The 12,950-nt window shown below is 35.6% G+C and overlaps 1 protein-coding gene across 1 annotated transcript in view; it reads left to right on the top strand.

The window, feature by feature from the left end:
* ADGB (androglobin) overlaps positions 1-12,607 on the top strand; it is a 146,568-nt gene extending 133,961 nt beyond the window's left edge. The window contains exons 34-36 of the mRNA XM_012752190.2: positions 6,545-6,635; positions 7,328-7,511; positions 11,523-12,607. Coding sequence (XP_012607644.2) covers positions 6,545-6,635; positions 7,328-7,511; positions 11,523-11,708 — 461 coding nt within the window. The 3' untranslated portion in view covers positions 11,709-12,607. The remainder of the gene's footprint in view (positions 1-6,544; positions 6,636-7,327; positions 7,512-11,522) is intronic.
* The last annotated feature ends 343 nt before the right edge of the window (positions 12,608-12,950 follow it).

The raw sequence follows: 12,950 nt of genomic DNA, 5'->3' as shown, positions 1-12,950 counted from the left end.
AAAGAATGACTTGGGCTGCCCTTGGGAGCTAGAGTCCCCTGCCCCTGCCTGAGCTAGGAGCACTGCCTGTGCCCGCACTGGGAGAGTTGGTCAGCTCCAGGCTTCTATGATCAGGCCTCATTCATTGTCTCACATCAACCTATGTCCTCCAATTACACTGTATCAATAGCAAAATTTTACTCTTTGTTTCTCTGCTAGCTCTGAACCCAGGCAGGAAAGAAGGATGTTTTGGAAAGAAGCATTCTCAAAAACACCACAAGGATTCTCTTCTCAAAACTGCTAAATCATTCTGAGAATTTTAAAATTAAGAAATGTTTAAGACTAAATCATGTCCTTGAATGATTTCCATAGTAAGAGTAAAATTGCAAAATTCAAAAGACTCTTTCACAATACTAACAAGAGATTCTGATACTTTTGAACTGATATTTTGAAAGTAAGTGCCCATTTAATAGGTAATAACTCACATGATATTAGTACTAAAACTTATTAGAATTCCTTTCATCTAATATTAATATTTAATTCATAGAGTGATTTTGCAAGTCTTAGTATTTAAGCTTCTATGAATTAGAGAAAGCATATACTGTTATCTCCACTTCATAAATGAGGGCATTGATAAATGATTCACCCAAGGGCAAGAAGATGATGCAATTTGGATAGAACCAGGACTTTAAATCTGGTTCTTTGGACTCCATATATTGTGATCTCTAACTGAACACAAATTTTTCCCGATACTTAGTTAATTTAAAGATCTGTAAAATTTTTTAAAAATGTAAATAAAACAGTGCAATTTAAATTCTGGTATTAAATTGGTTATTTATATAGTGACAAGATAATCTTTTTTAAAAGAAGTTTTATTTTTAATTGATAATTTCATATATTTATGGGGTAAAATGTGATATTTTGTTACATGTATACATTGTGGAATGATCAAATCAGGGTAATTAGCATATTCATCACATCAAATACTTACTATTTCTTTGTGGGGAAAACATTTAATGTCCATTCTTTTAGCTGTTTTTGTTTTTTTTTTTTTTTTTGAGACAGAGTCTCACTCTAGTTGGCCTGGCTAGAGTGCCGTGGTGTCAGCCTAGCTCCTGGCTCACAGCAACCTCAAACTCCTGGGCTTAGGCAATCCTTCTGCCTCAGCCTCCTGAGTAGCTGTGACTACAGGCATGCACCACCATGCCCAGCTAATTTTTTCTATATATTTTTAGCTGGCCAATTAATTTCTTTCTATTTTTAGTAGAGATGGGATCTCGTTCTTGCTCAGGCTGGTCTCAAACTCCTGAGCTCAAATGATCCACCCGCCTCAGCCTCCCAAGAGTGCTAGGATTACAGGCATGAGCCACGGTGCCCAGCCTCTTTTAGCTATTTTGAAATACACAATACACTATTTTTAACTATAGTCACCAGTCTATGCAATGGAATACCAGAACCTGTTCCTTCTATCTCACTGAAACTTTGTACCCTTGACCAACATTTCCCCTTTCCCTATCCACTGCCCTCCACCCACATAACCTCCAGCCTCTGGTAACTGCCATTTTAGTCTCTAGTTCTATGAGTTTAACCTTTTAGATTGCACATATAAGTGAGATCACGCAGTATTTGTTTCTCTGTACCTGGCTTATTTCACTTAGCATAATGTCCTCCAGGTTCATCCCTGTTATTGCAAATGACAGAATTTTCTGCCTTTTTAAGGCTTAATAGTGTTCCACTGTGTGTGTATATATATATATATATATACCACATTTTTATAATCCATTCATCCATCAATGGACACTATAGTTCCATATCTTGGCTATTATGAATGATGCTGAAGTGAACATGGAACTGCAGACATCTCTTTGACATACTGATTTCAGTTCCTTTGGATATATAGCCAGAAATATGATTGGTAGAGCATATGGTAATCCTACTTTTAGTTTTTTAAAGAACCTCCATACTGTTTTCCAAATGGCTGTATTAATTTACAATACTACCAACAGTGTACCTGGGTACCCTTTTCTCCACATCCTTGCCAAAGCTTATCTTTCATATTTTTAATAATAGCCAATCTAACAGGCATAAGGTGGTATCTCATTGTGGTCTTTATTTGCATTTCTCTGATAATTAGAGATGTTCAGCATTTTATTCATATATCTGTAATTTGTTTTTCTTCCTTTGAGAAATGTCTATTCAGGTCCTTTGTCTATTTTTTAATCCAGTTGTTTTCTTGTTATTCAGTAGTTTAAATCCCTTTTATATTTTTTATATTAACCCTTTACCTGATACATGATTTGTAAATATTTTCTCTCAATTTATGGATTGTTTCTTCACTGTGTTAATTGCCTTCTTTGTTGTGCAGAGGTTTTTAGTTTGATACAATCCCACTTGTCTATTTTTGCTTTTGTTGTTTGTGCTTTTTGGGGTCATACCCAAGAAATTATTGCCCAGACCAATGTCAGGGAGCATTTCCCCTATGTTTCCTTCTAGTAGTTTTACAGTTTCAGGTCTTATGTTTAAGTATTTGATCCATTTTGAATTTATTCTTGTTAAAGTATAAGATAAAGGTCCATTTTCATTCTTATGTACATGGATATTGTTTTCCCAAGACCATTTATTGAAAAGACTATCTTTTCCTGTTGTGTGTTCTTGGCATCTTTGTTGAAAAGGAATAGATTGCAGGTGTGTATATTTCTGGGCTTTCTGTCCTATTCTATTGATTGATGTGTCTGTTTTTATGCCAATACCATGCTTTTTTGATTACTATATCTTTGTAATATAGTTTGAAATCCTGTAGTGTGATACCTCCACACATAATGTGATGATCTTTCTGGTCAAGATTTACTTGACCACAAAAGACTTGGGGTCTTCTGTGGTTCCATACAAATTTTAGGAGTATCTTTTCTGTTTCTCTGCAGAATGACATTGGAATTTGGATAGGGATTACATTGACTCTGTAGATTGCTTTGGGAAGTTTGGACATTTTATTATAACAATATTAATTCTTCCAGTCTATGAACATGGGATAGCTTTCCATTTATTTGTGTCATCAATTTCTGCTATCAATGTTTTGGCCACACCAACCTCCACCCATGCAGGCCCCTCTGTACTCTGAAGCTAACAAGGTAATCTTTAAATTGAGAAACTGAATGTAATCATGATTCTTAATTTCACACCAGCCTGAGGGCAGTTACAATGTAGACTTCATTTTTTTTCCCAGAGCCACAGACCAGTGTTGGGAGACACGCCAGTTTGAACCCAAGTTTCAGCTCACCTCCTCCTCATTTCTTCACATTGTTGGTCATCAGAATCTTCAGGCATTTTCGTTAAAGTCAATGTAATTGTGAAGGAGTGTACTTTTGGGTGAGGAAGAAAATAAGGATAGGAAAGACAGGTAAAAGTCAGTAGGAAAGGAGGACCCTATAGCCAGGCATGGTGGCACATGGCTGTAGTCTCAGCTATTTGGGAGGCTGAGGCAGGAGAATTACCTGAGCCCAGGAGTTTGAGGTTGCTGTGAAGTAGGCTGATGCCACAGCACTCTAGCCCAGGCAACAGAGTGAGACTCTGTCTCAAAAAAAAAAAAAAAGGGAGGCCCCTAGCCAAAGAAGCCTGAAACAAAAAAAGTCTTCAAAACATTTCTCATTTAAAAACATTTATTATCATTTTAATTCAATACATTAAATGATAAATTTAATTGCATACCATCAAAGAAAACTGACTTTCTTTCCCTTCAAGGAGAGGTGTGCTGTTGTGTGATTCCATCACTGAAACACTGCCATGCACCGCAGGAGCCATGGTTGTAGAGGAACCCTGATGAGACCATGGGTTCAGGTGTCCAGCTGTTCTCGGGAACTCTGCATGTCAGCCCTTGTGTGCTGTTCATATACCCCCACCCCCGGGCACTCATTCCAGGAGAATCATCAGTCGTAAGAGTGGCCTCTACATTCCCATAGATAATTGTAACTCCCTTATGCATGCAACTTCCTATTTTCATACATTACATAATGTATAATAAAACAGTTTCCCTCATAATGTCAGAGGACATGTCAGCCATGGCATTATGGATCTCACTCCTGAGCGTTCTTCCCCAACTGTGAGCATCATCAAGATCAAACATCCAGTCATTGCTTTCATTTCCCCTTTAGTTTCTGGGTGTCTCGGAAAGTGCCTCTTCCAGAGATTGAAGGTGATCTTCGCCTATATCCCCAAATCTTTTTCCCTGGCTTTGCAGTCAAAATATTTCTCACCATTTTTTTTCAAACATTGACTCTTACACTATGTATGATGAAAGAAGTTTTTTTCCACCTGTCTGTTGCAAACTAAATCTTTTGTAAAATATAATAAAAATGACCCAGAAGTTTCTAGTTGCCACACAAAATATTTCTAAATGCATTCTCTCACTTTTAGAATTTATCCCACAGTGGACCAGTTTGGAGATAGAAGACAGTACACATGTACACACACACACTCACTTTGATGGTATTGTTCTAGAGGCCCAAGACCATCACACCAGACTCATACCCTATTCCTGTGTGTGTGTGTGTGTGTGTGTATAAGAAATTTGGCAAGATGTAAGAAAAATCAAACATCTAATTGATCAGAAATATTTTCTTTCTAATCAGAGTCAGTAGAGTTGGTGTCTTTTAGAAACAATCCAATTTAGATAGATTCACAAGAAAAGCAAATGAATTTTAGAAATCTAAGATATCATGGTAATCATGATCGAAAAAGAAAAGCGTTCCTCCTGGATGCTATAGGGAAGGATCTGTTTCCTTCTGCAGCTTTTAGGGCCACCTGACTCTTTGGCTGCAGCCTCTTCCGCATAGTCACAGCCAGCAGGAGAGCATCTTCACATCTCTCTCCCTCATTCACAATAGCATCAATAATAAAAGTTTGGGAATAAAATTTTATATTGAAAACTTCAAAACATCACCACAGGAAATTTTAGAAGATCTAAATAAAGAGTCAATCCTTTGGACTAGAAGACTCAGTTGTTCAGACAGTAATCCTCCTCCAATTGATCTATAAATTCAGTGTAATTTCCATCAAAATCATGGTAGACATTTTATAGAATTTGATAAGCTAAATCCAAAACTTACATGTAAATGCAAAGGACCCAGAATGTCCAAAATAATTTTGAAAAGGAAAAACCATATGGGAGGAGAACTTCCTCAACATGATAAAGAATACCAACAACAACAACAAAAAAAAAACCTATAGCTAACATCATACTCAATGGTGAGGAACTGGAAGCTTTCACACTAAGATCAGAAACAAGCCCAAGATGTCCTTTCTCACCATTCAGTTTCAACATTGTACTGAAAAATCCTAGCAAATGCAATAAGACAAGAAAAGGAAATTAAAGACATACTGATTGGGAAGGAAGAAATAAAACCATCTTTGTTTGTAGATGGTGTGACTGTGTAACAAATGTCCCACTCTGATGGGGGAGGCTGTATATGTGTGGGGAAAGGGGCCTATGGGATATCTCTGTATCTTCCTTTCAATTCTACTATGAACCTAAAACTGCTCTTAAAAATAAAGTCTTTTTTTAAAAAAAGAATCAAATGGGGAGATTTGATTTTGTGATTTCAAAATTCATTATGTAGTTAACAATAATAATCAAAACACTATGATTTGACAGTTTCTTAAAAAGTTAAACATAATTTTACCATATGACTCAGAAATCTACTCCTACACAAATAAAATATCTAGGAAAAACAAATCTGTAGAGGCATAAGTAGATTAATGGTTGCCTGGAGTTTGTGGCAGGAATAGTGACTATAAAGGTGCACAAGAGATCTTATTTGGATGATGGAAATATGTTAAAACTAGATTTTGTTGATGGTTGCACAACTTGGAAAATTTACTAAAAAGGCTTGAATTAGACCCTTATAGTGGTGAATTTAGTGGCATGTAAATTATGCTTCAATAAGGTTTTTGGGTTTTTTTAAGAATTAGATAAAGTGGTCTGGAAAGGCTGAAAGGTTTATATCTTAGTCTCTTAAATCTGTCCTTATGGGCTTATGGAGTAGAAAGCTTCTGCTAATTTGATTTTCTGTGTTTACCTTTTATATATTGCCTACTCCACTTGACTAAAAGTTTCTTGAAGGTAAAATACTGTTTTCAGTATTTCACTATAAATGTTTTTTACATATTTATATCCCAACTCCCATAGTGCTTACTATAACGTTCAGATGGAGCCCAAAATCTTTAACTATTGGATCATTAACTTCTTTATAGTGAAATTTTATAACTTAAGACCTTTTTCTGGTCTCTTCCTTCATTTAATCTGATTAGAATGATATTTTGTTGCTCTTCTAATAAAGTATATTCATTTTGTCATCCCCTTCATTTAAATAAAGGTATAGTAACATCAGTTAGAGGATAAACATGAAATATAATTATATGATTATATTTTAATACAATATGAAATAAGGCATGTCCAATCAATGGTTGTTTTTTAACAGAAAATATTTTCAATTAAAATTAGATATAATAGTCATTTGCTTAGTGATGATTATTTTTTGAAAGCCTAGGTCTTTTTTTCTTTTTTAAACAGAGCCTCGTGTACGATCCCCAACAATTTTGGAAACATCTCCACGACTTATTCGAAAAGCACTAGAATTTATGGATTTCAATCAATATGTACGGTAAGTTTTAAGAAGCTTGATTAATACAGACAACTGTGTTTATAAAATTTTGGCTATATTGCCAATCGGCAGTTGCTAAGCAACTGAAAATTTGAAATTAAATGCTTAATATATCGTCCATGTTTCCAAATTTTTAGAAGTACAAAATTTTACATTTCAAATTTAGCAAATATTTTATTAAATCAATCATAAAAGCATTTAAATGTTTTCTGTAAAGATTTAATTTGAAACTTGATTAAAGTGAGTTGAGCTACAGAAAATTTCCATCATATCTGCTGCCATTATTTAATTAGATTCAATTTTTTAATAAATTAGATGATAGGATTAGTAGAGAGATAGCTACTCAAGCATATTCATAAGTTTGGAAACATTGTCAAAAGTATTTAGCTGCACAATTTGAAAGGAAAACCTAAAAAATTCTCCTGTTTCTGAACACCAATTCTATAGTTATCTCACCAAATGGTGAATCTAAATTTACTGATACCCTACAAAATGTTTCCCTAAAATGTCAGTGACTCAGTAAATGGAGCATAGCACATCTAAAAAATAATCATTTATTCTATTCCTAAAGTTTGATTTGATTCAGACCACCACACTCTTGATGTGACTCTAAACTATTTGAATTCTAAAGTAAAGTCTATTCCAGAGTTCTGAAATGTTTCATGTCTCTCTTTTGATGATTTGATATCAAGGAAATCAGAAAAGGAACCTCTGCTGCAAACAGATGAACTGAATCAGCAGCAGGCAATGCAAAAGGCAGAAGAAGTTCATCAGTTTCGACAGCATAGGACCAGAGTCCTCAGCATTAGAGACATTGACCAAGATGAACGGTTTAAGTTAAAGGATGAAATCCTGGATATGTATGGGGAAATGCGGGTGAGTCTAAAAGCACTTACCTAGATCACAGTTTAAAAATTCTTTTGTAATATTAGAGAAGAAATCATAGAATCATATATGTATGTAGAAAGAAGACTTGCAAACATTTTTTTCCACAATTCACTTCTGGGAAAAGACTGAAAATTGATTATACACATCTCATTTCACTTACTCCCTAAAATCCCCCTGAAATGCAGTACTGGAAATCTATCCTCAAAGATGGGAAGAATAGGAGAGACAACAACAACAAAATTATTTGTGAGGTTGGAAAATAGCTAGATCAAGACCACATTAATGGAGTTGATACAACCAAACCCTAAACCAGCAATGGGAATTTTTGACAATCAAGCCCATTTGCTAGGCAGAATATCTACAGAATCCCCACAAGGCTCAGCAGTTGGTGGCACCAGGAATGTTAGGAAGTGAAAATGAAGTAGAAGGAAGGTGAAATAGGCTTTTTTTGTTTTGAAACTATTTAAGAATTACAGATCACCACCTCAACTTTTTGTAGCCAGGTGCATGTCACCCCTCTACCCCCACAGAAGAATGGGAGGTACTTTATTTAGACATGCCCCCCCAAAAAAAACAAGAAAAGAAAAGAAAAAGGAATTCTGTACTATGGAAGACTATAAGCTTGATTTAAAATAGGACTATCACACCAAAAATGGAAAATTTGATAAATGTATATGGATGACTCTCTACTATGGAAGATGAGGATTGATTTTTTTCTTCACTCTTCCCTACAACACACATACACTGCCAAAGACACTGAAGCCTACAAACTTTCTGACCATTTTAGCCACGGCGATGTTGAGTTTTCCATGTCATTTCCAGCACTGGCCCATGTGAGGAATATGCCAATTTGACATCTCTTCTTGTTTGTCCCATAGGCACCTGACACTGAACCTGTCCAAATCCAAATTCCCTCTGTCCCATCTCAGCAAGAACATGTCACCTCTGCAAAGATTCTCTATCATAGTCATTGGCAACTGTACTCTTTTAGAAACTCAGAGCGGAGACCTAGGAGACATCCCTGACTCCTTTCACTCCTCACGTGTGATCCATTATCAAAATCTCTCGACTTTACTCTGAAAATCCAAAATTTGACCACTTCTCACTATCTCTGTCCCTACCACTTTAGTCCAAACCATCACTGTTTTCTATTCAGAAGATTGCTACAGCCCAGTAACTGACCTCACTGCTTCCACCTTTGCCCTTCTACAATGTGGTTTCTGCTCTGCCACCAAAGAATTGTACCAGTCAGCATAAACCACGTCTATCCTGTGGTAAAAGAAACCCCAATGTCACAAAAGCTTAATGTAGGGTTTGGCAAACTTATGTTCCCTAAAAGGGCCAGATCATAAATGCTTATGTAGCACCTTCCCAACTCTTCCATTGTTAACACAAAATCAAATATAATACCTAAAAGAATGGCATAATATCTAAATAAATAAAACTTTACTTAGAAAAACAGGCAATAAGCCAGATTTGTTTCACAAGCCTTAGTTGGCCAACCCTTGGCTTAAAAAAAAGAGAGAGTTTTCTCTTTTTTCTTTCCAGCTACATGTCCAGTGTACTTCATAGGGTGTTCTTCTTATCATATTTATTAAGATACCCAAGCTGAAGAAGGTTCCATATAGATACTTCTACAATGATTATTATGATATGGGAAGAGAATGTGGTGAATTGTACATTGATTGTTACTATTTCTGCACAGAAATGGAACATTCATTTCCGTTCATATTTCACTGGCCAAAGCCAGACACATGGTCAGGTACAACTTCAAAAAAGGAACTAACCTTGGTGACACCTTGATTTGAACTTGTAGCATCAAGAACTGTGAAGCAATACATTTCTACTGTTTAATGCACCCAGTTCATAGTACTTTGTTTACAATAGCCCTGGAAAACTAATTTAGAGGGCAATGCTACCATGTATCTGGAAGATAACTGGGAATATTTTATGAATTACACTAATGATTATTATAATACATCTTTAAAGTGAAGGATGGTATCATTTCACTTCTCTAATGGCTTCACATTTCACTAAGAAAAAAAGCCAGCATCTTAATTATGACCTCTAGATCTCCATATATCTTAGTACCCACTTTCCTCTGATTTCTCTCTGCGGTTCTGCCTCCTTTGCTCATCTTGCTTCTACCAAACTGGCTTTACCTTTCTACTAACAGCCAGCATGTTCCCACCTCTGCATCTTTGACCTTACTCCTATCTCTTCCTGTAATATCCTTTCCCCAGAGAGCCAAATGGTTTACCCATTCATTTTATGAAATCTCTCATCTATTTCACTTTATCAGAGAGAGAGACCTTCACTAGCTATCCTTTCAGAATTAGCACTCTCAACATCTGTATGGCTATGCCTGGTCTTATTTTTCTTCAAAGCTCTTATCCCACATGTGTTCTCATTTATTGGTTTAATATGGAAATGTAGATGTATTATATATATGTAGTATACATGATATACTATGCACACATTTTTAATCTGTCTCTACTAGAATATAGACTGTATGTTGTGAACAGGGACTTTGCTTTGATTCATTCCAGAGCCTGGGAGGGATGCCTGCTTCACAAAAGTTTATTTAATAAGTAAACCAGTAAATCTGTGAATGAATATTAAATTTGCACAAGTTCAATTTGTCATAAAGGAAATACTTAAAATTAAATTATAAGACAAAAGGGAATTTCAGGATCGCTATTTGTTTTTTCTGTGTTTAATAGACAAAAATGTAACAGGTGGGAAGGAGATGAGGAATATTAACTTGGAACAGCTTTGAATTCAGACCCCATTCATTTAAGTGTGAGGTACAAACACTCTAATTTTGATTGAAGCCATTTTAAAAGAAATGTGATCAGTAACATATTTCTTATCAAATAGCAGAAAGGGGAGGTTTTATACCCATTCCTCAAGGGATTGCTGATATCTATTAAACTTACTTTACCTAAAACCCTTAAGATCTCTCTCTCTCTCTCTGTCTCATTTTAATATGTCACTATTAGCATCTTATACTCATGCAATTGGTTTAGTGAATCCAATTTTATTATGGTAGATACAGTGCTTTTCTTTCATTAAAAGCTTTGGGAAGTCTGATTCTGACATTCAGCTATCCTAATATCTCAACAAAATCTTTCCAGTTGCAAAAACATAGAAAATGTCTTGAATAATTCAAGGATAAAGACAAAGTAGTCATGTCTAGAAGGTTCTCTTCAGGCTAGCATCCATTCATCAATTCTTATCCTTTGATTATATCACGTTTGAAATAGTAAACCATCAATGTGTCCACTTCCACATTCAGAGATGGAGGAGGAAAGGGGAGAGCAGCTCAGGTGACTGGAAGGGAGCTGCTGGTGAGGTAGAAGAGAAATGACAAAGGGTGCGATGTCCAGGAAGCCACATAGGGTCAGTCAGTCCAGGAGGAATGTGGTTAAGCAAGAATAGGACCAAGAAATGATCATGGATTTAGCTACATTTAGGTCACTGGTGTCCTTGAGGAATACAATTTTGTTGGAGTGGGAAGAATGAAAGTCAAATTGACAACAAAAAAGATAACCAATGGATTAGGTGATATTATTTGCAAGTTCTTCAAGTGCAGCTCAGGTACATTTTGCCAAGATCAGAATACATGTGGGGAATTTATAGAGCACCGTTACTATATGAGAGACACTGGGCTTAATATTTTATATAGGTTGTATTTGAACTCATTTAAAGCAGAGTTCCTTTTGCCAAATCTCTACCTATTTTTTTCTTTACTTTTCTATTTTTCTCCTAACAATGCTTTTGTTTACCACATTGTATTAAAATCTCATGCACTCTTTGTTTACTGTAACATGTTTGTGTATTGATAAGCATTTGAGACCGTACCTAATTTTCACCTTTCATAATTTTCCACATGTATCTATTGGCATAAGGAAAAGGTAAAGGGAGTGCATTTTCTTTTTCTGGGACCATAAACTTTTATCAGTGGAACTTACTTGTCTGGGGTTTTGCTTTGGGCAGGACTCCTTAGATGAAGCCCGACAGAAGATCTTCAATATCCGGGAAGAGTACAGAAACAAGTTGCTGGAAGCTGAGCGCCAAAGGTTGGAAGTACTGGCTGCTCAGGAAGCTGCCATACGGGTAGAGACAGAAAAGAAGAGCCCAACTTCTGACACACAGAAAAAAAAGAAAGCAAAGAAAAAATAACCAGGAGATACCCAATACTACCCTTCTCCTGGAGAGAAAAGAAACTATTTTTAATGATCTGTAACTACCTGTTGATAAAACAAGATATAAGCCAATTGAAAATAAGGCTTTAGTGTCTTAGAAATATTTTCTATATTTTAATGTTAACTTGTTAGTTTCTCTCAGAAAGCTAGTATGTGAAGCCATTAGAGTTTAAAATGTTCTAATTTCAATAAAATTGCTTCCAAATACATAGAATGTAATAAGTTCTGTCACACTCTGAATTGCCTGCATTTTTAATCAGAAGTAAAGCAAGATCATAAATGAGTCAACAGGGTTGTCTTTGAAAACCTGGACAGTGAGAAACAGTTATTATTCTAAGGAGAAATTTTATCTTTATTTTAAAGATTTTAAAATACTAATAAAGATACTTGAGAATTGTTTCTTTTTTAAAGCTGAACTTTAATACACCTCTTTAATTGAGCAAGAACTATTCTGCTTCAGCCCACCCAAATTGTTCCTCAGTTTGCTTTCTTCTTCTAACAGTGTTCCCTTACTTTGAAGCCTGCTCTTCTGGATGTTTATTAGAGTTTTAAGAGGAATTTGCTGTATTGTAGGGTCAGTTAGAAGTTTTTTTTTTTGGTTCTCATCAGTCTCAATGAGGTAGATCTAAGCCTACTGCTGATCTGCATTCAGTGCATAACCACTAGTCCTCTTCATGGGACTTTCTTGTCAACCAGTTTTGCTAGCAATTTATCTGAGTTTCATTTTGTTCTGGGGGTAGAGTGGGTATGTGTGTGTGTGTTTGCTTTGTCATCACAAATTCATATGAATTTATAGTTTTCAGGAGGAGTTTTGGGGAGAATCAAAGCTATGATGCCAGCATTATCCCACCACTGGAAGAGTGTTATTTATTTCTAATTTTATTTGCTTATGATCAGACTATATGGTCTCTAGAATCTTTACTTCTCAAAAATTTATTAAGACTTTCTAATATGGAAATACCTCAAAGAACTAAAAATAGAACTACCATTTGATCCGGCAATCCCACTAATGGGCATCTACCCAAAGGGGGAAAAAAAAAAAAAGTCATTCTATAATAAAGACATCTACGCACGAATGTTTATAGCAGCACAATTCACAGTTGCAAAGATGTAGAAACAACCCAAGTGCCCATCAATACATGAATTGATTAATAAAATGTGGTATATGTGTACCATGGGGTTCTACTCAGCCATAAAAAATAACGGTGATCTAGCACCT

This window comes from Microcebus murinus, chromosome 5, assembly GCF_040939455.1.
Source record: "Microcebus murinus isolate Inina chromosome 5, M.murinus_Inina_mat1.0, whole genome shotgun sequence".
Taxonomy (NCBI): domain Eukaryota; kingdom Metazoa; phylum Chordata; class Mammalia; order Primates; family Cheirogaleidae; genus Microcebus; species Microcebus murinus.
The sequence above is the reverse complement of the archived record's forward strand: the minus strand, read 5'-3'. Positions and strand labels throughout refer to the sequence as shown.